This window comes from Sciurus vulgaris (genome assembly GCF_902686455.1).
Source record: "Sciurus vulgaris genome assembly, chromosome: 2".
NCBI classification, from domain to species: Eukaryota; Metazoa; Chordata; class Mammalia; order Rodentia; family Sciuridae; genus Sciurus; species Sciurus vulgaris.
This window is the reverse complement of record NC_136462.1, coordinates 83,383,278-83,408,064: the sequence shown is the minus strand read 5'-3', so window position 1 is coordinate 83,408,064 and position 24,787 is coordinate 83,383,278. Positions and strand designations below refer to the sequence as shown.

General features: G+C 41.2%; 1 protein-coding gene across 1 annotated transcript in view; it reads left to right on the top strand.

The window, feature by feature from the left end:
• The window catches only part of RYR3 (ryanodine receptor 3), a 506,360-nt gene that overhangs the window by 350,801 nt on the left and 130,772 nt on the right, over positions 1–24,787 (top strand). Inside the window, 5 exon segments of the mRNA XM_079126345.1 lie at positions 4,378–4,651; positions 6,146–6,260; positions 7,752–7,881; positions 9,026–9,129; positions 15,779–15,914. Of these exon segments, the coding sequence (XP_078982471.1) occupies positions 4,378–4,651; positions 6,146–6,260; positions 7,752–7,881; positions 9,026–9,129; positions 15,779–15,914 (759 nt within the window).

The following is a 24,787-nucleotide window of genomic DNA, read 5'->3' as shown; positions in this document are numbered from 1 at the left end:
AAAGTCTGACTTATCAGAAGGCAAGTGGATTTTATAGTTGGTCAAAGAATGGGAAGAAAATTGATCTCAAATAATTAGAAGAGGAGCCTTTTCATATCCTCATCTCATCATGCAGTTGTGGATATTTTTTCTGGCACTATATCAAAATCAAGTAGTAGATTCTCAAAATTTAGCATGTGAAATGTGAAGCTATATTAATTTTTGAACAATGGTTAAAAATCCCTTGACTTTTCTTGCACATTGACTGGCTCTTCTTTGTTGGGGTCTTAAGCCCCCTTGCTCTTCTCGACCAGCGACAAGGGAAGGGGACACTCCCCAACAAGCCCAACAAGGTTAGACCGGGATAGGTAGGGCTGACTAACCACCCGCTCCCAGCCCTCTGGGTGGAGGACAATCAGACACGTCAGGGAGACCCATCACAGCAGGAACTCGTTTACTGAGGAAATCACACAGCTTTTATGTAGGGTGGGGGCTAGGTGGGAACCAATCAGCTTAAGGGTCAGCAAGGCAGGGGAGTTCACGCAGGCGAGAGTCCCATTGGACTATATGGCAAGCACGAGCTGATCACGTTAGCGGAACTGTTGTTAACCAATCCCTGACAGTGGTCTGGTTTATCATCATGAACCTTTGAAACCGCCTTTGAGCCTTGATTTTGCTCACTCGCCAGGGAGTAAGGAGTCAGCCTGAGTTAGTTAACGTCTCATTAGTCCCAACACTTCTTACCAATGAATATTTTTGTAACATCATGCATTGGCCATGGATAATGGAAATTATTGCTTCAGTGCATAATGCAGAGCTTCAAGATGTTGACGTGCTTTATTATAAAATATTTGAAAATCATACTTATTAGTATCAACAATTTAATCAGGAAAGTCTAAGTATTGAGAAGCTGTCAAAGCTCACAGTGGCGGATAAACATTTTCCAAAATTTTAGTTTCCATCTAAAAGCTCAAATTTCATTATTGGTAACAAAGACTGTTGGTGACAAATACTATCATTTAAAGTGAAAAGCTTACTTTTTTCATTTTTAGAAAACATCAGTTACCTGAGTCTGATCAACCACAATCTGTCGTTCTTTGAATTAAAAATGGCACTCCATGAAACCCAAGCCTGGGTTAGTTTGCAACTGGATCACACAAGCACTTTCCTTCAAGAAATACCACTGAACATTGATATGCAGCATAAGTTCTTTATGCACACTTAGCATTCTGTCACACAGGATGGTAAAAAGATGGAAACTCAAAGTGTTATTAATAAAATTAATATTTTTACTGCTTTATTCAGGACATCCTTGTGTGAAGCAGGGCATCTTCCCAGGAGTGGCAATAAAAAATACAGTTGAGTCTTACTGACTTGATTCACACTAAGGCCTCAACAGTGTTACCCACCATTGCTTTTGTACCATCAGTGCAAATGTCAACACAATGAAAAAGGCAAATAGCAAACTTGAATTATTATGAAAATACATTTGACCTTGCAAACTGCCTAACGGGTCCTGGATCCCCTGAGTCTGCAGATTGTACTCCATAACTACTGGTATTGATGATAGTAATAGTTAACCTTTATTAAGCCCACAGTATGTGCCAAACATAGTTATATGCATTAATTATTTTAATCATCAGGTGTACAGATACATGGGGAGCTTAACACATTCTAGAAAATGTTTCCTTTTTAACCTCTTAACTCTGGTACATTTTGGTTGCTGTGCGACTGGTACATGGGAGCTAATTAAAATCTGAGAAATCTTCAACAGCATTGCTAGTAGGGGTATGAAACTCTATCTGGGGCTAGAGGTGTAATTCAGTGGTCAAACACCTGCCTGGCCTACATAAGACTTTAGGTCTCATCCCCACCCTGCAAAAAGAAATTTAAAAGCTCTGTTTCCTCAGTCCCAAAGGTGCTTAGACCTTTAGAATTCATTGATTTTTCCCAGGCTTCCTAGTGGGTACTGTGTCTCTAGCATGTGTCAGACCACAAAATATACTGTGCTTTTCAGGACTCCTAAGGATGTTCCCTCCCTCCTCTGCAGTTTTCTTTCTTCTCGTTATTGTTTCCCTCACTTACTGGACCTTGAAAATTTGTCCAGCATGAATGGCCTTAAATGTCTTGCATTCCACTGAATTACATCTACCTGTAAGTCACACACAATGATGAGTTTTACTGTCTTCTTTTCTGATAGGACCTGGGGACCGTATATTTTAAACTCTGTGTTAAAAAAACTGTGTTAACTTGGTTGCACAGATACTTTTTTTTTTTTTTTTTAATCCCATTCTCTTAGACTTACCACCAAGGCAAGCCTGGACTAAGAACAGGCAGGAGATTAGATTCTGTTCTCTAGGCCATAAATGCTGATTTGGATTTGAGTTGGTGTGAGGCTAAGAGCTCACCCAAATCCTGAATTAATCTGAAAGCTGAGTCAAGGGAAAGCTAATATTTACTCAGTTCAATTATAACTCTGTAAAACTCCCTGTTGAAAAGAAGATGGCCCTCGAGCTGATTAACAATTCTGTCTGATCCCATCCTTGCCTCTCCTGAGTGGCAGATTGTGATGACGTGTGCTCTCTCTGGGGAGGATTTGGTTGGTCGTTTGTGATGAGAACCAAGTTTCTTTCATGCTAAGGTATGGGCTTCAAAGGGCATCATACTTAACAGTGCTAGAGAAATTTACCTTGGGCACATGACTCTCTGTTTTTGTCTTGCTTTTATTCTTACTGTGCGTGCATATTAACAAGGAGAAACCGGAACTTTTACAGCTGTGGGAACGAGTTTCCTGAGAGGAGCAAGGTCTAGCCCATAAATAACTTCCCCAGAGGGTACAGATATTATCTAAGCTGACAGATATTGTCAGCAGTCCCCGCCTAGCAAGATCTCTTAAGAATATCTGTTGGCTGTGCTTCTCTCTGACTTGGGTGTCCTTTTTCAAGTTTTACAGCTTGTGTCTCCTGTCTGAACCTAAAACACCCACAGGGTTGATAGACTCAGCAGTAAGTTAAATTAATCCTTTACATCTAGATGTCTTTTAGAGCTTTGGTAACTGAGTTCTATTTTTATACCCCTATGATGAGCCAAGACTGTATGTACAGCAGACATCTGCCGTATGGAGTGATCCTGGGTGGAAAGCACGGCTGTTAGAGACGGCACCGGCTGCAGAAGGCACCCTCCACCTTTAGTCCTCGTTCCTTCACTGATGGACTTGGTGACCTTCGTTATCGCCTCAGCTCGGGTTTTATCACCTCATCAGGTTTTTAAGTCCAGGACCCGAGTGTCATCCATACCTTGGAGGAACATGATAGACAGTGCCAGATTTGGTTGTGATTTGATTTAGGAGCAGCGTTTCTCACCTCTGTCATGGCATTGCTCTGGAAGTACATATGGCATGGGAAGGGTGAGCCCTGCCTCACTAGGGGCTCCAACAGGAACCCCTTCCTGTGTCCTGTGCAGCTCTTCCTCTTCCCTCTGCTCACCTTCCCATGCGATGCCAGTCAGCCATTCTCAGGGGTCTCTTAGTCCAACCTCCAAAGGTCCAGGATGGTTGTCATTCAGTGACCCTTCCTTTACTCATGGTTGGTAGCATGAACTTTGATGAATTCTGAATTCAAAGTCATCGAGCTTTCTCTAGCTCAAAGCTTGTGTAAGTAGTTCGTGATGGGGCAGCAGCTGACTGAGCTGGAGCAAGTGGGTCTGTTCCAGGCCAAACTTTCAGGCCTGACAGTGTTGCCAGACCACTCCTCACCATCTCCTCACGTATCATTGTTTATATCATCTCCAATATCCTTTACAATTCTTGAATGAGTGGCTTTGCTTAGTCATTTCATGGAACGTGGTTATCTCTACACTACTTGGAGATCTACACTCCAGTGGGGAGAAATTCCAGTGCTGAGTGTGTTTCACTCTAAGGAAGTAAAAACACTGGCCCTGGTTTCTTTTTCACCCACTTGGAGTCAGTCACTCACTGCTCTGTCCTGTGGCACTTAGAAGTACCTCCATTGTAGTGCTCACTGTCTCATATTACAAAATAAAGATAAAATTTTACTACAGAATAAAAATGTAAAGAACTGGCTTGTGAGCTCCCAGAAGGCAGGACAGAGTCTTATTTACTATTCTCTTTCCAGCATCAATTCAAACACTGTTTCATCAAAATAGAATATTTAGTACCTTCCGTTTATAATCATGATATTCTTTTCTTGAAGTACGGCTGGCATATTTATCCTTTGATGATATACCCTACTTCTGTGCATGTCATTCCCCACCCTTAAAATAAGAATATTTTTAACCTTAACCAACAGGTGTTGTGTCTGATAGTTGAAGTGGCTGTGACACCCAGCTCTGTCTAAGCCATGGCAGCCACAACAGAGGTCCCTCCTATTCTCCTTCCAGCAACGCTGAAGGAGCTAGTCTCACAAACAATGATCCGCTGGGCCCAGGAGAACCAGATTCAGGATGCGGAGCTGGTCCGGATGATGTTCAACCTCCTCCGGAGGCAGTACGACAGCATCGGGGAGCTGCTGCAGGCCCTGCGGAAGACCTACACCATCAGCCAGGCCTCTGTGAGCGACACCATCAACCTGCTGGCTGCCCTGGGCCAGATTCGGTCCCTCCTCAGTGTCAGGATGGGCAAGGAGGAGGAGCTGCTCATGATCAATGGGCTGGGGTAGGTCATTCACAGTCGCATGCAATTCTCTCAGCGGAGCTTCAAGTGGTAGGACTGAGCCTCGAGTTTCCCCTGTCCTCATGGGATTGTGTCCTTCCTAAATGATCACTTGATAACCTGAGAGACCAGACTACCAGCTACTCACGGCAAATGGGCATGGATGAATGGAATGTAGAGGAATCTAGGAGAAAAGCAGTTTCATAGCTTTAATCTGGTGAAAATAGTGCCAAGGAGGCCATGAAAAAATCTAGGGAAAGGAACAGTGTATTCGACACAAGACACAAACAACATGAGTGTTCAAACTTTTAACTAGGCATCTTCTGAGGCTCACCTCTGAACAGTTACCACTCGACCCCTCATATTTTCTCAGTTCTCACCCACAGAATCATTTTGGTTAGTTCTGTGAGACACCTTTATTGATAACAAAAACTTATGGCTCCATCTTAGAAACCACGTACTTAAAATCATTCATAGTATTTTAGGCACCGGAAGGGAGGATTTCCTTTAATTGTGTAGTGTAGCACTTCCATTTTGCAGATGAGAAAACCAAGGCTCAAAAAGGGTCACTGAAAAGCCCACAATTTTACTTGATTAAAATCAAAAGCAACATTATATCCCACCACCGGAGCTTCACAGAGGTTCAGGAAAGGGATTTTGAGGGTCCTTGGTGGGAAGAGCTGGATTCATGCATGTACTTTCAACCTGGAATTTAAGAATAGAAATAAAGAGATTTTTATGGGAAAGAAAAAAGCTGCAGAATTAATCTCTTCTTAATCTTTGTAGCAAATGCAGCAACAATAAAAATAGGTGGTTGTAGTTCGTGTCTCACGCAACCCTCAGAGGAAGACGAGTGAGCAGGGTGGGCATAAAATAACCACCCAGCAAGGGGAACATGGCCAGTCAACAGGCCATTGCTACATTTCAAAAACTTTATTTTCCAGCAGCTTCATTATGTGAATTTATATTAAATGACTTAAAGACATAATTGTTCTTCTATGTTAATGTCATCGGTTTTTAAAAATTGCCGTTCACAAACTTCATGGTACCTCATATTAGATAGCTTTTAAGAAAGTACAGCCCTATCATTAAGAGACTGAAGTACAGAGAGACATAGATATAAGGACAAAAGAAGAAAAATGAGAAAGCCCTGAGTTCATGGAGGAAAAGAAAGCCAGCAATTTGGACTGTCTCCAAAACTATTACAAACAAAAGGACCAAGGGACAACTGTTTAAACATCTTTAGAAAGAAGCATTTCCAAAAGAAAAAGCAAGCACGGAGAAGTAAGGGACATAAAAACATTCCTATCCACTTAGAAAGGTATTCCATATACACCCCAGCTGACCTGGTGCACTCTTATTTTTTCAACCTGCCACTTTTACATTACTTCACCCTGATGTGTGTGTTCTCATCCCTGAGTTTTTAGAACATAGAAACCTGCAGTCTCTCTCTTATTGAGATTCTAATAAGAAGTCTCTCTCTTATTGCTCTCCTAGGGACATAATGAACAACAAGGTGTTTTACCAGCATCCCAACCTCATGAGAGTCCTGGGTATGCACGAGACAGTGATGGAGGTGATGGTGAACGTGCTGGGCACAGAGAAATCGCAGGTATGGTATACAGAGGGCTTAGCCAGAACTTGACTCTGGGGGCAGGGGCACAAGGCTTGAGTCCATGGCCTCAATTACTCTTCCTTTCCAAAGGAATGAAGAGATGGGACAGCCCTGTGGGATGGAGTCCAGCTGTGCCAGAGCTCCAGCTCTTGAAGCTTGGGTGCTCTTCTCACTCATCCCACTGAGCCATTCAGCTGCTAAATTTGCTTTCTGTATTCCGTAGCCCCTCCGAGGTGGAATACCATTCAGAAAGCCCATGTGCTTTGCTCTGAGTCAGGAGTAGGCTTCTGTAAAGAAGAACAGAACTCCATCATGACCCTGGCACTGTTCCTTCAGGAGTGTTCACGTTTCCTGTCAGCCAGGCTCCTTGCCAGCTCCCCAGTAAGGTTGGGGGAGCTCCTGTTGGCAAGGGGAAGGCATAACTGGGCACTTATTCCAGCATGCCTGGGGTCCCCCTTAGAGCTAGACAGCTTCTGAAGGCAGCAAATGGGATACGGTTTCAAAGTTGAAGATTACCAAGTGCCAGAGTCCTGGGCTGGAAAGATTTCCAAGGCAGTTTCACCAACAGAGGCAGGGGGGATGTGAAGGAAGAGCAGAACCAAGCTCACGTTCCTTCTCACTGGTCTCCTTCTGATCTCTTGGACAAGTTCAGTCTATCCAGGAGATCCCTGGGCACACGTCTGACTGCCTCAGGAGCAGTGACTGTAGTTTCTTAAAATATTCTCCATGATTCTAAAGGGGAAATCAAGGTCTTTCTCGGATCCTGAGCAAAGTTAACACTGACATCATGTATTGAGCATTGTAGGATCAAAAATAAGATGTGGCCTGGCATAGAGATGCTAATTACTTTGTTAAGCAGGGAAGCCAAGCACAATCAACAGTAATAGAAGATGGCATCTCCGTGCTAAATTGTATGAATCCGATTATGAGCACTGTAGGAGCCCACAGGAGAGCAATTATCAAGGACAAAAGTAATTGAGGGAAAGCTTACAGACAGAGCAATGCTCTTCGGGCTTCCAGAACTATAGGGCCAGCTTTGACCCAGGAGACTTAGGTTTTAATATACTGGTGGGCTTTAGGGCTTTATGTTTCTCTGATCATACATCTGCTTTTCTGATATTTTCCATCACAGTCTTTTCCACTCCCTCCCTTGCTGAAAACAGCAGTCAGTAGTCTTGTGCAGGGTCACACAATCTCATATGACACTCAGGGAAACTGGGACTCTTGTTTAAAGTCTATAGTCCTTGAGAAGAAAGTTCAGGAACTATAGTTAGCTCTCAGTATTTTTAGAAGCCTCTTCTTAGGAGTCCTCCATACTCTGCCCCTTCTATGAAGAAGTCTTGGGGTGGGGGTAGAGGAATAAGAAATTTAATTTTCCACACTCTGCACAGCTTGCAAGCCTTCATCCCCAGACCTTTCGAGGTCAAACTTTTCAGAAAGGCCCAGTAATAGATCCTTTTCTCTGATATTTCCTACTCTTCCCTACAGATTGCTTTCCCAAAGATGGTTGCTAGCTGCTGCCGCTTCCTTTGCTACTTCTGTCGAATTAGCCGGCAAAATCAGAAGGCCATGTTTGAGCATCTAAGTTACCTGCTGGAGAACAGCAGTGTGGGCCTAGGTATGTAAGTCATGTTCTAACTTCCCATCTGGAGCTGGAGGTTGCACTCCCCCTACTGACCACTTCGGGGAAAAGAGAAAGAAGCCACATGCATGCTATGGTATTTTTAAATACAAAGGAGACCCTGCCTGTTCTGAAAAGAAGTGTGTAAAAAGATGTCTGTGCTCTCCTACCTTAGTAGAGATGTCAGCATGGGTGACAGAGTTGGGTTTGCATAGTCACACTCCTCTCTTGGGACCAGCAGCCCATGGATTTTGAAATGCTGCCTGGGATTGAGGATATATTCTAGGTACACTCCTCCCAGCCCACTCAGCTGACCAGGAAGCAGAGCTAATAAGACCAAGGTCATGGATTCAGTCCCTCCTTGGCAGGTTGACTATAAGGTTCATGCCTATCCCATCAGCCAACCAACAAGCACATCTCTTAGCTACAAGGCAGACCAGCCAAGAGCCACTGTAGATAAACAGTATGAATCCATCACCACCATCAGAAAAGCAGCTCAATACATACGCCTTGCTCACTGTTCTGGATGGAAACCAAATGGATCTATGTAATACACAAATACATGTACTGGAAATCTGAAATCTATTTATTTACCAAATGCAACCTCAGCTACCAACCTTTTTGTAAAATGCCACCTAATAGGAGTTTTTTTCTGAATTTTAGCCTAGGAGCCAAGCAAACTTAAGAAAACTCAAGGACAGCATTGCTAACCTAATGTAACTATATGAAATAATGCTGTTTGAGGCTATTTTTAAACTCTTAAGTGGTGGCCCCAGGATGTCCAAGTCATTTGGGATTAGTTGGTTGGTCAAGTGATTATCTCTGAGTCTTTTGAGTGATCACCAAATAGGGGATCCCACAAAATGTGTTAGAAAGTTTCTTGAGAATATGTTTCCCCTGCTGATCCTGTGGACTGATTTTTCCACTAATCCTTATTCACTGTCTGTAATGAGAGTGGGGAGAGAGGATAGCAAACAGCTATTCCTAAATTGGGCAGACTGCCCCACTGAAATGGGAATGTGGACCAGGTTTCAGTGTATTTGCTGCCCTCTGCTGTCCACTTGTGTGCACTGCAATCACAGCTCCGATCTGGGCAGCCCTTTTTTGTCTGTCCATTTCTGCTCCTTCTCTCTTTCCTCAGCTTCCCCATCGATGAGGGGGTCCACCCCACTGGATGTAGCAGCCTCCTCCGTGATGGACAACAACGAGTTAGCCCTGGGCTTAGAGGAACCAGACCTCGAGAAGGTAACTAGCCCTTGGGGAGGCAGTGTGTCATTCTCTTCTACCTATAGTGAAGCCAAGTGGAGAAAAAACAGGCCAAAGTCAGAGTTTCCATCAGAGCCTCTATTTTAGTGTGCTTGCAGAAAACGTGTGGTAGAATATGAGTCAGTGGCAACAGCACAGTAATTAGGACCAGAGGGCCTCCTGTGGGCAGGGAGACCAGCTTCATAGACACAAATGTGGACGTTTGTGTTGTTTGCATGTGGCAGCCCAGCCTCATGGGCCTATATGGAGTATCACCAGATCCCTACGGTTCCTCACAAAGTTCTTTGTCATCAAGTTCATAAGTTCGTGTGTGCAAGAAAGACCTAACAAAAAGTTGCATAATCAATGTTCTTTACAAATGCAAAAGAGAAAAACTGCATTGCCCTCTATTGAGATTGTGAATGGAGCGCCTCATGGTGGTGACTGGGGACTGACCCCTACATCTCTTTCCATCCCTCTCATGGGCTGTCCTTCACTAGATGGCTGGCAAGAATGACACTGAACTTTATTTTTCTTTGCACTTTTTTTTTATTGGTGCATTGTAGTTGTACATAATGATTTATTGTTACATATTCATACAGGCACACAATTATCACTCCTAGCATTTCCCCCATCCCTCCCCTCCTCACATCCTCTGGTCCCTTTCTTCTACTGATCTCTCTTTGATTTTCATGAGAGCTCTTTCCCCTATCTTTCTTTTCCTTTTTCCTCTCTAGCTGCCACATATGAGAAGAAACACATGACCCTTGACATTGAGTTTGGCTTATTTTACTTAACATAATGGTCTCAAGTTCCATCTACTTTCCTGCAAACAAAATGATTTTGTTTTTCTTTATGGCTGAATATATACTCCATTCTGTGTATGTTCTACACTTTCTTTATCCATTCTTCCATTGATGGACACCTAGTCAGTTCCAAAGTTTGACAATTGTGAATGGTGCTGCTATAAACATGGGTATGTATGTTTCACTGTAGTATGATGACTTAAATTATCAGTAGGATAAATACTGAGGAGTTGTATAGCTGGGTCATATGGTGATTCCATGCCTAATCTTTTGAAGAACCTCTATACTTTTTTCCATAGTGGGTTGTACTAATTTACAATCCCACCAAACGTATGGAAGTGTTCTTTCTTCTCCATATTCTCTCCAGCATTTATTATTGTTTGACACTGTACTTTCTAAGTGTGAAAAAGGGCAACCTAGTGGGGGCAATAAGGGGGCTAGACAAGTGAAAAGTCATCATCCACTGTGTAGTGAGTTTGGGAGCAAGAGGGAGAAGAGCACCTAACCCTGATGAGGAGGTCACAAAGGCCACTCTGAAAAGGCTATGATCCAGAGATAAGGACAGGCCTGTCAGCCACATTTTTGGGAAAGTGTCCAGGTGTGTTGGGCTCTGCAAGGAGAGCATCGTGCACTGGACACAGTAGAGTATGACTGAAGCAGAGTGCCTGAGAGCATGGCAAGGAAATAGGCAGATAGGAGTTCCCGCCCTTGCAGAGCCACTCTGTGCTGGGCCACACACTCAGTCCTCCCCTCAGTTAATTCACGTGACCCTCAGAACAAACCTTTTTATTACCACTCCAGTTATGGAAAAGGAAGTGGAACAAAGAGATGAGGTAATGTCCTGTGTGTCTTTGGGGAAAGTGGTCCTCATGGTATTATAGGACCTCACTAGAGAACCAAAAGTCATGGAATCCACTGGAGGGTTTCAGGCAGAGCAGCAAGGCAGCACAATGTGTGCTATGGAAGACACATCTGCTTTGAGTAAGAACTGATTACAACAGAAACAAGATTTCAGGCAAGGAGAAGCATTAAAAGACATCTGCAGTCATCTAAGCACAAGATGGTGCTGGCTTCAGCTAATATTGACACAGTGGACATGAGAAAGGCTTGAGTCCATGGGTCCTTTAAGAGGACAAACAGCAGCCATTGATCAGATACTGAGCCAGCCTCTTGTTCCTCTAAGGAAAATAGGAGGTGGTGCAGATTTGAAGAGGCAGGGATGACTTGGCTTTTGGTTGGGTCATATGTGAAGTGCCCTGAGGCCCCCCAAATGGCATTGTCCAGTGAGGAGTTGATGACGTACTACCAAAGCTCAGGAGGACTCTCTGAGCTGCAGATAGAGCACATGGTGGCAACCGGGGCCCTGCGAGTAGAGGAGATCCCTTCAGGGGCCAGCCTAGAGCAAGAAGAGAAACACAGGTAGACCTGAGCCCTAAGGACCACTAGCTTGTTAGGGAGGCCCAGGGAAAGACACTGACGGAAACACATGAGGAGCAGGTAAAGAGGATGAGGAGAGCCCAGGAAATGTGTCTGAGAAGCTGAGCAGGAAACATATATATTTTTTTCCTTCTAAATAGTGAATGTGAAGAGGCTCAGAGAAGACACGTTGAATAAGAGGAAGTAGGTGTGCTTGATTAAATGATTACCATAGCAGATGGCCTTCACCTGGCTAAGGAAGCCACACAGGTGATGTAGATAACATCATTGCCACTCTGAAGATCCTACTGGTTCAGCCTTGGCAGGGAATCCCTGGCTAGGCTGCAGAACCGTGTCCCATCTATTAAGATGAAATGATAATTACCCACCAGTAATTTCCTGAAGTGCTTGCCTTAGAAAATATCTTTTCAAATGCATTTAACTAATAATTATGAGGGCCCATTCTGAACCAGACAGACAGAATGCCTGTATTTCTGCATCTTGCTTCTCCCAGGGGAAGCTTCTGTTGTGGTATGAGGCTCTATTAGTTTTCCAGGGTTGCCATAATAAAGTTCCACAGACTGAGTGGCTTCAACATCAGAAATTTAGTGTCTCATATTTCTGGAGGCTAGAAATCCAAGAACAAGGTGTTAGCAGATTGTTTCTTCTGAGGCTTCTTTCCCTGGTTTACAGATGCTCAGCCTCTTCCTGTGCCCTCACAAAGCCTTTGCTCTGCATGTAAGCATTCCTGACGTGGTTTTGTATGTCCAAGTTTCCCCTCCGTGTAAGGATAACACCCTAACATAATCACCTCTTCAAAGACCTCATCTCCAAATGCAGTAACTTTCTGAAGTACGGGGGACTAGGCTTCAGCATTCAGCATATAAATTGGGCTGGAGGCATAGTTTAGCCTGTAAGAGAGGGGTTTGTCTTTGAGTTTTGTTCTTTAGGGTCTTGGCAATATCAAAGAGCTGTTTAAATGTGTTTTAGACTGCTTGTTCACTGCTGTGACTAAAAGATCTGACCAGAACAATTTTAGGGGAGGAAAAGTTTATTTGAGGGCTCACAGTTATAGAAGTCTAAGTACATAAATACCCGGTTCCATTCCTCAGGGCTCAAGGTGAGTCTGAACATCATGGCAGAAGAATGTGGTGTAGGGAAGCAGCTCACATGATGATCAGAAAGCAGAGATAAATTAAGCTCAGCTCATGAAATATATACCCCGAAGGCACGTCCCCAATGACCCACCTCCTCCAGCCACACCCTACTCACCTTCAGTCACTACTCCGTTACTCCCGTTAAGGAAATTAATTCACTGATTGAGTTTAGCATCTTATAACCCAATCATTTCTCCTGTAAACATTCTTGAATTGTCTCTCACATGAGTTTTTGGGGGATACCTCACATCCAAACCATAATGAAATGATAATAGTTTGGGGCACAAAAAAGTAAGCAAAAGCATTTTTATTGTTTTGTCAGATTCAGGAACATCGCTATTGGATCTAATTGAGTCCCTAATAAACCACTAAGTCAAAAGGCAAAGTCAGAGAAAGAACAGATTTACTGAGCTTGTCAAATATGATTTTATCAATAACTGACGGCATAATGGAATAATGCTGCTTTTGAAAATTCTGTTAAGAACAGTCCCAGTCCAATATCACTTAGGGTTAATTTTAATCCACTCTCCCAGCTGCAAGAGGAATAAGTGAAAATCATCAGAGTAAGTTTTTAAAAGTTACTCCTCTAGGTTCCAGAGCTTATGCCAAAGGGACACTGCCTACCCCCATACACACACCCCAAGACTTAAACACTATGCCATTGTTTTTGTGGTTGGTAGCTGTTCCATCGATGCTGTGTCTACTCATGGTCTCTATTTCTAGAGTCAAACTCTAGTGTTCATACATTTAAATGGCAATTTTTTAAAAACTTAGCGTTTTGTGAAAAGCAGCTAGTAGTCTCTTGTAACAATGCCATAACACAGTTCATAACTCAACCTCAGTTCATCTTTTGAAATGATGCTGCTCAACAAAGATGCTGAGCCTCCCTTGGAGGATGTAAGATGTGATGAGCAGAGTCAAGGAAGTCAGAAGATGGTAAGGTAGGGAAGATGAGCACATGGGACATCTGTAAAGGGGCATGAACTCTGCTGCTCCCTGTGTAAGTGGTTAGGTTGGCTCAGCACAGCCCCACCGACTTCTTTTTGTTCTAATGTTGGAAAATTATCCAAGTTGGCATGCAGCAAAGGACTGGTAAACCCCGGAGTTTCTCCTTCCATTGATCATAAGAGAAATTAGGTCTGTTAGGATTGAACACCAACCCTACTCTGACATATGAACAAACACACACATGCTTTCTTATTTTCCTGCCAGTAAAATGCTCTGCACCTCTAGTCCTAAAAGTTCAGGACTGGCTCCTATTGACATTTCCTTGACATTTTTTAAAACAAAATCAAATATGAGCTCCAAACAGAATAGTATCTTCACCATTTTAAGAAGAAAGAAATGTAATGAGAGATTCTTAGAGAGTTTTGACTTAGAGAAGTTAATCTCACAAAATAATGCAAATATAGCAAATAAAACATCAACAGACATAGTTAATTTAACAAACATTTATTGAGCACTTCCTGTGTGCTAAACCTTCGGTATTAAAAACTGAGAATGACTAGTCTGGGGGTGCAGCTCAGTGGCAGAGCACTTGCCTAGCATGCATGAGCCCCTGGTTTCTATCTCCAGCACCACAAAAACAAAGAAAAGAAAAAAGAAAAAGACACCATCTCTGATTTGAGGGTGAATTCTTCTTTTTTCTCCATATATATAAAATATCAAAGACAAAATTAGAATAACAACTGCATCTTCAACAAAGCTAATTTGCCAAGCTTCTTGCCTGACACCTGCTGAAAAGAAAGCAGAATCTAAAATCTCTATAAGATCCTAGGCTGATTCACTCTAGATAATTGCCATTCTGATTGGAGTGAAATGAAATCAGAAATTACACTCCATTTATGTATGCTGTATCAAAATGTATAAAAGCTTTCTACTGTCATGTACAACGAAATAGAACAAATTTTTAAAAAAATTTTTTAAAGATCCTAGACTGAGATCTTGTGATAATTGTTGGGTAACCTAGAAGCAAAGAAAATGCCACCAGTTCTGGTGTTTATGGGGTCTCTTTTCTGTCCTCTTGACTCTGGACTCTGGAGAGCTAATGTTGATCAGAGCTTCAGTCAGAACCCCTGACTACTGCAGGGCCCACCATCATTCAGTGGTTGAACATTCTGGCCTTAGAATACCACAGCCATATGAATGTGGCCAGCCTAGGTCCTACAAAGGGCTCTTCTCTTCTACCATTCTCTCTCAGCATGCACTTTATTTAGGCTTCTTTTTAAATGGCAATTCCCTGTGCCTGAACCAAAAATAATAATAACCCTAGGAACTGCCATAACAATTATGATCAATCTTATTGATTATTTGGAAACAAAAGTGGATTGAAGGTTCTGCTTACAAATCTACTGAATTATTTACTTCAAAAGTCTCGGGCTCTCTCTAGCTTCTAGGAAATGAAAGCCCTTCCGTTCCCAGAAGTACAGGTCTCATAACTATCTCATAAAAAACTTGGGCACTTTTTTTGCCTTAAATAGATATGCATGGAGTTTTTCCCAATTTTTTATTGTAGTGAAAATACACATAATACAAATTTTACTGTCATAACCATTTTTAAGTGACTGGTTCAGTGGCATTAAGCACTTTTATATGCAGCCATAGCCACCATTCATCTCCATGATTTTTGCACATTGTGAAATTGAAACTGTACCCATTTAGTACTAACTCCCTATTCCTCCTTCCCATAGCCCCTGGCAATGACCATTCTACTTTCTGTCTTTATGGTTTTGACTACTCTAACTAACTCATATAAGCAGACTTATGCAGTCTTTGTCTTTTTTATGACTGGCTTATTTCACTTAGCATATATCCTCACGTTTCACCCCCTCATAGCCTATGTCAGCATTTCCTTTCATTTTAGGGCTGAATAATACTACATTGCATGTATATATCACATTTTGCTTATCCATTCATCCATCTCTGGGAGAATCAAGCCAGATAAGATTGTGTCTACATTTTAGCTACAATAAATATGCTGTTTTGAATATGGGTCTCTTAATTCTTTGGGGTATTTACCCTGAAATGGAATTACTGGATCACATGATAATTCTATTTTCAATTTTTTGAGGAACCACCATACTGTTTTCCACAGTGGCTGCACCATTTACCTTCCCTCTAACTGGGCCCAAAGGCTCTAATATCTCTATTTCCTCACCAACACTTTTTCTTTGCGGCTGGTTGTTTTTTTGTTTGTTTGTTTTTTGTTTTTTTTAATATAGTAGCGTAATGGGTGTTCACAGACATTTACTTTTGTACTATTCTCTCCAGGTGGTGACCTACTTGGCAGGTTGTGGCCTACAGAGCTGCCCCATGCTTGTGGCCAAAGGATACCCTGACGTTGGCTGGAACCCCATTGAAGGGGAGCGCTATCTGTCCTTCCTGAGGTTTGCCGTCTTCGTAAACAGTGAGTCCGGTGTTTTCTGTCCCTTTTATACCCAGGATGGTAAAATCATGGATACATATAAGGGAAAAAGGGGTAATTTTCATTGCTTCCTATCAATAAATATGATAGGGTTTGTACAGGTGCTTGGCAACATGGACAGAGATCACTGTTTTTAAAACGTGGAGTATGTCAGGAAGATCTGAAAATCTTCAAGAGGAGAAACTCATCCTGTTGAAATGAGGAGCTGATGTTAGAGATGAGCTTTGAAGGTCAAGTTTCCAAGATTCTCTGGGAGAATCAAGCCAGATAAGGATCAAGAGTAGAATCCAGAGACAGAGCCCTAAACTCTAGTCCCAGGTCCAGCAAGAAATTCATTGCATGGGCTTGGACTTGTCACTTCTTTGTACCTCTTATACTATTAGCAAATGAGGGAATTTTATTAATAAATCCTCTCAACTATTTCAGAGAGCTAAATGCACATTATTTTCCAGATCTTATAGAATATTGGATGAATGGATAGACGAATGGATGGATGGGTGGGTGGGCAAGTGAATTAAAAAAATCAAGAATAACTGAATAACTATAAAAGGTAACGAAACAAAATTTTTCACAACCCTAAATAGTATTCTTCTCAATAGAAATCACTTTCCATTTGCAGTGAATTCCAGCACTACCAGAATTCTTTAGTTGAACCATAATAATGTGCTGAATATTGTGCAAAATAAGCGGAGTACTTTCTTGAAACAAGTACCTTATCCACCAGAATATTGTTATAGTACTAATTCACTCATATTTGCCTTAGTTATGGTTCTTGTCCCTTCTCTATTTGGGGTTCCAGGCTAATGAATCCAACTGGTCTGGCTAAGTGCTCCCAAAGGCAGGGTTGCAGCTAATAGAAAATCATGCCAATTGTTCTAAGAATTTATCTCAAAATATGTTGGCATGATGTGATAATTGTATCCGCATGTGCTTTACTTGTCTCCCTGTACTCCCATCCCACCTGTCTCCTCTCCTATATTGCATATACCTCTCTACCACCATACTGCTTCTTAATATTTGGATAATTTCTACTCTCTTGGGGCTTCCCCAGTCCTGACTGGATTACATACTTTGAGATGCCTTTGTTTTGTTCCCTGGACTCACCCAGCCAGGTTCCTTATCAACTCTCTTCTGCTTCTCTCTATATTTTCTTCACTGCAGCCTCATATATTGATCACATCTTTGCTAAATTGTTTGCTTCTCTTCGGGGCAGTTTTAGAGTACCCTCTAATAATCTGTTCCACTTCCTATCCATATAATCATATTTCAGAATTGACACAGAGTTATCATAACAGTATAAAGAGGATTTTTGGGATATGTGGAGTGACTATTAAGAATTCATACATCTCACTAAATTATGTAAATGGACAAACCAGAGCAAGGCAAGACCAATTTATTCATCTAGGCCACCTTCACAGTCATGTCAAGAGTTTTATGAGTCATTTAATGGAAATGTGAATATGAGTTCGAAGGAAAAGGAAACCACTGGCTATACCCCATCTGTGTTGCCCAAATTCCAGCACTTCCTTTTGCTAATTGGGTACAATCATATGGAATTCAACTCTATACCAAATGTTTTGTCTGCCCCCTTTCCTTTTAGGTTGTTTTATGTCTTTTTAGCATAGTCTCTATGGTACAGTTTTATAATACAATAAGCTCTTGCAAATTGGCCCATCAGTGGGCAGATATATGCATTTTAATTTAATGTTTATTATACCTCTAAAACACAAAGACCATATTTGGTTTTGGCAAAGGAAGTTAGCTTCTGCTTTCAAAGAATTTATAGTCTTTCGAGGGAAGTATACATTGACAGAAAACACTGTTTTTAAAAAGTGGAGTAAATCAGGGAGAACTGAAAAGCTTCAAGAGGGGAAACCCATATCCTGTTGAGAAGACTGGACAAGTCTTCATGGAGGAGCTGATGTTAGAGAAGAGTTTTGAAAGGTCAGGTTTCCAGATACAGAGATGCAAAAGAGGTTATCTAATCAGGCAGCAGCATGTTCGGTGACCTAAAGACTAATGGCTAAAGCCTACTGTTCTCAGGAAGCAGTGCTTTGTCAGTCCAGAGGGTAGCCACATGGATGGCAGTGGTCAAAGATGGGGTGTAAAAGGTAGATTGATGGCTGTAATGGGGAGAACATAAATACAAAGCTGAAAAGTTTAGTTTTGTTCTGGTGTGTGGAGAACTGGGAAACCTTTTTAACAGAGAAGAGCCTTATGGGTACCACTGGCGGCTCTGTACTCAGGTTGGAATGAATTATAACAGTGATGGTAGGAATGGATTGGAGGAGATAATATTCAAAAGAAATTCCAGACAGAATTCACAGGGAATGGTGGTAATGATGAGATGCCAACCTCAGTGAATTGAGAGAAAAAGAAAGCAAAGTTCACATTCTAGCTTAGAGATTTGAGATAGGAAGAAAATAAATAAGGAGAAAATGGTTTGGGATGAAGCACAGTAAACTGAATTTCAGTCAGATCGTATTGATTTTACAGTGACAATACTCAAATAGAGATGCCCCTAATTTGGTTAGGATAGAAATCAATCAGTCAACAGACAGATACTGAATAGATTTATAATAGACCATTTATAGCTGAAATGGTTGAGAGTAGGTCATCAGAGGAGAGAGCATGAAAAAGATAGATATGCAGAGTATTTAAAAAGTATATTTTTGAAAACTACAGGAGGAGAAAGAGTAGCTCATTCACAATAACATGAGAGAGTTCGGGCAGGAGAATGGAGTATCAAAACTGGCTCTGTCACTCACTAACTGTGTGAATTTAAGCAAGTTAGTAAATTTTTCCTTGCCTCAGTTCTTTTTTGTACTTAAAACAATAGTAGCATATACATTACAAAGTTATTATGAAACTTAAATGAAATAATCCATGAAAAACTAAAATTAACACCATGCCAGAAACATAGTAATCCTGAAATTGTGTTAGTTATTTTTGTTGTTCATAACCCTTACAAATGTTAAGGTATTTGAAACAGGAAGATTCTAATGAATAGATTTTGGGGGATCTCCAAGCCCTGTGTAAGTTCTTATAACTAAAAGATAATTTTATGGACTCTGCTCAGCAAAACAGATCCTCTGCTCTTCAGTGAAAGATAAAGTTGGTATAGGGGATCACGTAGAAGACGAGAGTGTTCACGGTAGGTGGTGTTAAATGATGGTGGGTAATGGTGAGTGATAGTGGGTATTCTCATAATGGGCGGTGAATGGTAATGGTAGTGATGGTTGAATATGAGGGTTGTGTGGTGATAGCAGGTTGTGGAGGAGATCAAGGTAGGTGATGGTTAGCAATGGCAGATGTGATAATGGGTGATGGGTGGTAATGAATGATGGGGGCATGGTTACAGTTCGTGGTGAGGAAGAGAACAGCTAACACACTGAGCATTTACCATGTGCTCGGCACAGTTCGAAGCACTTTTACATGTATGAACTTACTTAAATCATATAACAATCCAATGGTATAGTATGTTAGTCTGTTTGGGCTCCTATAACAAAACACCATTGACTGGGTAGCTTAAAAAACAACAGAAACTTATTTTTTAAAGTCTTTAGAGGTTGGAAAAGCCCAAGATCAAGACACTGGCAGATGTGGTGTCTGGTGAGGTTTCCTGGTTCATATGTGGCACTATCAGTGCCTTCTCATGGTCAAAGGAGCAAGACAGCTGTCTGGGCCTCTTTCATAAGGCCACTAATCCCACACATGAGGGCTCCCCTCTCATGACCTAACCTCCTCCCACCTCTAAACACCATCACCTTGGAGGTTAGCAGTTCAACATGTGAATTGGGGGGTGGGGCACAGACCATAACAGATAGGTAAAATTGTCTTAATCTTTTTGTAGATGAAAGTCCTGAAACTCAGAGGGGTTAAATCCTTTGTTCAGAGTCAAACAGGGGGAAGAAACAAAAATCAGGATTTGATCCCAAATAGTCTGACACCAGAGGCCTTCTCCCTGACAAACAAAGGAAAATAAATTGTGGCATTATGTAATTACTTTTCAGTGCCAATGTTTAAAAAAAAAAAAATTCTAAGAGAAATATCCAAAGCTTTTGCTATATCAAAATAATAAAATTGCAATTTCCTTCCAAGATAATTTTACTCGTATCTCTTAATGTTTTTGGTAAATCTTCCCAAACAAGATTTATCTTTAAAAGAACTTCCTAAAGCAAGTCGTTTCTCCATTTTATTTTTATTAACCCACTGAGAAGCCTTGAGCTGTGTTTAACTCTGGGAGTAATGAAGCTCGTAGTTACCCAGCAGCAGCAGACTGGGTAGCCAGGCTACACACAGATGTGTCTGAGTGTCTGTGACAAATCCCTGTCTAATGTAGCTTCTCAGAAGGGACAGGTTTCCTCCTAGTCTGCACAAAGGGAAAGTTATTCTGTGCTTTCTTGGATTCCTTGGAGTGTTTTAGTGATATCTCCCTCAGACCATAAACTCATGTGGGAGGAACATACTGTTCTGCAGCTTTGAATCTGCATACCCGCACAGATTTATTACCAGTGGCCATAATTTTGGCATCTGTCAACGACAGGCAAAGAATCCATGAGGAACTGTGAGAAGTGATAGCACAACCCTAGAAGTTCTTCCCTGAAGCAGGAAACTGAGCAGACACAAGTAGAATTATCAGAAACATGCCTGGAATATACTAAAATCTCTCAACCACACCTACCTATGTAGTGACACATGTGACTGTTGGCATGACAAGAAAATGCTGTTTATTGGAATCTGGTAAAGGTGGTATAGGAACACCTAGGGAAGAAAGCATGTGTTGAATAACATCTCAAAGAAAGAAATGAGTATAGATTTTAACGGAGTGTAGGGAGATCATAGTGATGGGCCCTTGAGATAGCAGACATACATCCATTTGGGTCAAGAGTTCCAATGTCATCTTAACTTTGAAGTCATGTGATAAGAATCATTTGATTCATTTCTGGCCATGTATTCATATTTTTAGGGTCAGAAAGGGATGTGCTAACTATTCTTGTGGTTGATAGTAAAGACTGATGTTGGATAGGACTGAAATGTATAAAACATTTTTTTCCTCAACTTTACAGTACAGTCAGAAAGACAGCAAATTCTGGAAAAGATAGCCAAAGTAAAGAATTTTAAAAAGAGTTCAAGATATGCGTGAACATCATTGCAGTGTGGTATTCAGGAGACACTTGAGGCAAATGTGGTAAGAGAAGATAGAATATGATATTATTGAGAGGCTCAGAAGATTGATGGGTGAGGATCACAAGTTCAAGGTCAGCCTGGGCAACTTAGCAAGATCCTGTCCCAAAATAAAAGATTGAAAGGGTTGGGGGTGTAGCTCAATGATAAAGCATCCCTAAGTTTAATCCCTGGTACTACCACCAAAAAAAAAAAAAAAAAAAAAAGGAATTTAGTAAATTTAGTAGATAGTAAAAATAATCTACATAATAGAAAACAAATGCCTCAAATCAAGAAGCTAATGGGAAAACAATATCCAGAGCAACAAAATCAGAAAATCTGGTCTGGGTGAAAGAATGTCTGGTTCTAATACTTTCACACTGAGTGTATGTTCTCCAAGGCTCCTATGGGGCTCAGTGGTGCTACTAACCAAGTGACTTGACAGTAGACCCAAATGTCCAGAATCCATATACATGTGGTCTTCATCAGTCACTTCACTGATAACAAGAGCATGAAGCCTGATACCTAAATATAATTATGGATTTAAGCTAAAGCTGAAATGGGAAAAAAAACCTGCTGTATCAACATTATTTATGCAAAATGGAAATATTATGAGCCTGGTGCTCATCACCAGTTAATCTTCATCAACTCAGTGAAAATACCCATATTTATCTACTCTATCAGAGCAAGCACACATCAATTCTGACTCTAGGTTTCCATTCAAGTTTTATTATACATTTTTTTTAAGATGCCACATGGCCCAAATTTTAGACGATGGACAAAATTTTAACATGGGTCTGTGATTAAATTCCCATCCCCAAAATTCCTAGGACACTTATATGCCAGTCCACCGTGTATTTTTTTAGGTCTGTTCCTTTGAATTCTACAGACATGCTGATGATCCCCAAATGTACGTTCCCAGCTTTGTCCTCTTCACTGAGCCCCAGACGTGTATATCCTGTTGCCTGCTTGGTGTTTCCACTCGTGTCAGAGGTTACCTTTTGTTACCTTTCACCTGAACCACCGCATTTGCATAGGAACTGAATTCCCTGCTTCTATTCTCACCCCTATTCCAAGCTGCCTCTGTTTCCTACCAAAAAAATTTATAACCTCACTGGCATGAAATCATAAGCACTTATTTCTTATATATCTGCAAGAGAGTAGAGAGGCACTGTGACAGGTCTGGGGTCTGATCGGGTCACTGTTCCACTTGTCTCATTCTGAGATCCAGGCTTCCTGTCTTGTTCATTAGTTGTGCTGTGTTCCTAGACCAGTGACTAGAGTGTAGTACGCTCAATAAATTGTTGAATTAACATGCAAATGGGCAAACAGTCCTGGTTTGCTCTCTATGCTATGATAGTTGTTTATAGACTCAATTGTTTATAAACCTCTCTCTTCTCAGACTGGAAGACTCTAAGGAGAAGATCACATGTCCTCACTGCTTGTAATGAATGGTTTGTACACATCTCCTGGTACCATATCAAAGTTTGTCTTTATCAGAAAATAGGTTTGGGGTCCTCATCACCATCCCTGCCTTGTGAATCTCTAAGTGAACAAGAATATCTCTAGACTCATTCTTGCTGGGCCCTTCATTGTTCTCTTTTACTGGGCAGGACTTGATTGGGGAAGCTCTTCCTTTCCTTGGGACTAACTCCAGTCTGAGGAAATGAACAACCCAGGCTCTCAGAAGCAGAGGCTGACAGTGGTCTGGTAATGCAGTGATGGCTTGTGACCCTAGTTTTTCCCTGCAATCATTCTAAGCCTCTGTCTTGAGTCTCAATAAAGTTTATGCATTTATTTTAGAAATATTTTTCAAATGCCTATTATATACCAGAGGTTAGCAAGACCTTTAAACATACAGGGTTAAATAATTCAAATGTATGAGCCTGTTTTTATGAAATACAAAGCCTAGTGAGAAGAGCAGACACAAAGAATGAGTCCAGGGTATTTGAGAAGACCATGGGGATCCCATGTTCAAGCTGTTCCTGAAGGATGAAATGGATTTACCTGAGTGGAGAGTTTGTGCCAAGGGAATGGGAAGAAAGAGTTAAATGGAACTTTGAAACAGAAACAATAGTTAGAAGACAGAGAAAGAAAAGGTGATGAGCTGAAGATAAAATCATTGCATTTCTATTCATTGTCCCTGTGGTGAGTGTGACTGTTTTAACAATGTAAAGTGGGAAAATCATTTCCATTTCCATCCAGCTGCTCCAGAATGTCAGGGGAAAGGTAGTAATATGAACACAGCAATGAGAGCCTTTGAAGAAAGGCATTGTGAACATTCATGCTGTTATTAAATTCATTATTTATTTTGGAGCTCAAGCAAAAACATTATCGTAAGCTCTTGGGCAAAACTAGTTTACCTCAAATCTCTCTCTCTCCCTTGAAAAATGCCCTCAAGGTCAATATTCAGCTTTTCCAGAGTTGATTTGGTCGGCATCAAGCTTTCTGAGCCACAGGTAATTAGGAGGAGAATGTTCTCTCTCTTGGAACATGCTGTCCTTCCTACCTTATGAAGCTTTTGGAAAAATTTTTTTCCTTGTTTCCCTCTCTAATTAGCAACAATGGTTAGATTTCAGTTTCTTTCTCTTGCAGGGTACACTCTGCATCCCCCCACAGATGTCCAAATTCACATAATCAAGGGATGGCTTCCTGGTTGGTTGTGGGAACCAGCCTAATTAGCTTAGTTCTGAAGACATGAAACACAGATAAAAGAAGCCTAATTGGGCAAATGGATTTCTATAGCAAACTCAATATAGAATTCCTTGTCTGATTTTTCAACTTCTGCTGCACATTGTGGTTCCATATCCCCATCATACTCCATAGTGCTGATCAGCGGGGAGAGCTAAGTTCAATTCATCATACTGGCAAAAACTGCGGCTGGCCCACCAGCATTTCCACTGGGTGACTGAAAGAATCACAGCACTTAAATAAGTTTGATTAATAGGGTTGTTTTTGCCTCCATTTTTTACTCCAATAATTTCAGTTTTAGCTTCATTATTCTTTTAATGAAAAATGACAACCAGGAGGATGGATGGACGTGCAACCTAGTAAGTGTTGGGAGCCAGAAACATTTGAAAGTGGTGAACCATGAGTTCCATATATGACTAAGAGTATTTTTAAATATGTTGATTCTCCTGGTACTTTTATTGAAGTGTCCCTTCTGTCAGTAAACTGTATCAGGCATAAATGCTAGGTTCAATGGACATCAAAACAAGGGCATGACAGCATCTTACAAACTGCCTAATAACAAGGGCATAACACAGCATCTTACAATCTACACAATATCACTCAACATTTCCTTGGTTTCTCTCTTACAAGAATATGTTTACTCTTTCTACCATGATATTATTGTGATTATTTTACCCTTTTAGCATCTCCTAATTTTTCTCATATGGATTCTAGTTTAATAAAAATGAATTCTTTTTGATGTTGTACATTGGATGATATCAGAAGGCAAAATTCTTTACAAAACTTTTAGACTCTTTTTGAAGTACTGAGCTATGAAAAGTAAATGGAAATTGGTGAGCTGTTTAAATTCAGGTTAATGAAACTTCTCCTGGTATGTGATTACAATCTTGAATTTTACCTGCAGTGCAGAAGGTTGAGTGGTGAAAGAGGATGTCAGTAAGCCAAGCTCTAGGAGAGGGCTGCAGCTGTGGTATAAGGTGGGAGCTGCAGGGCTGGAG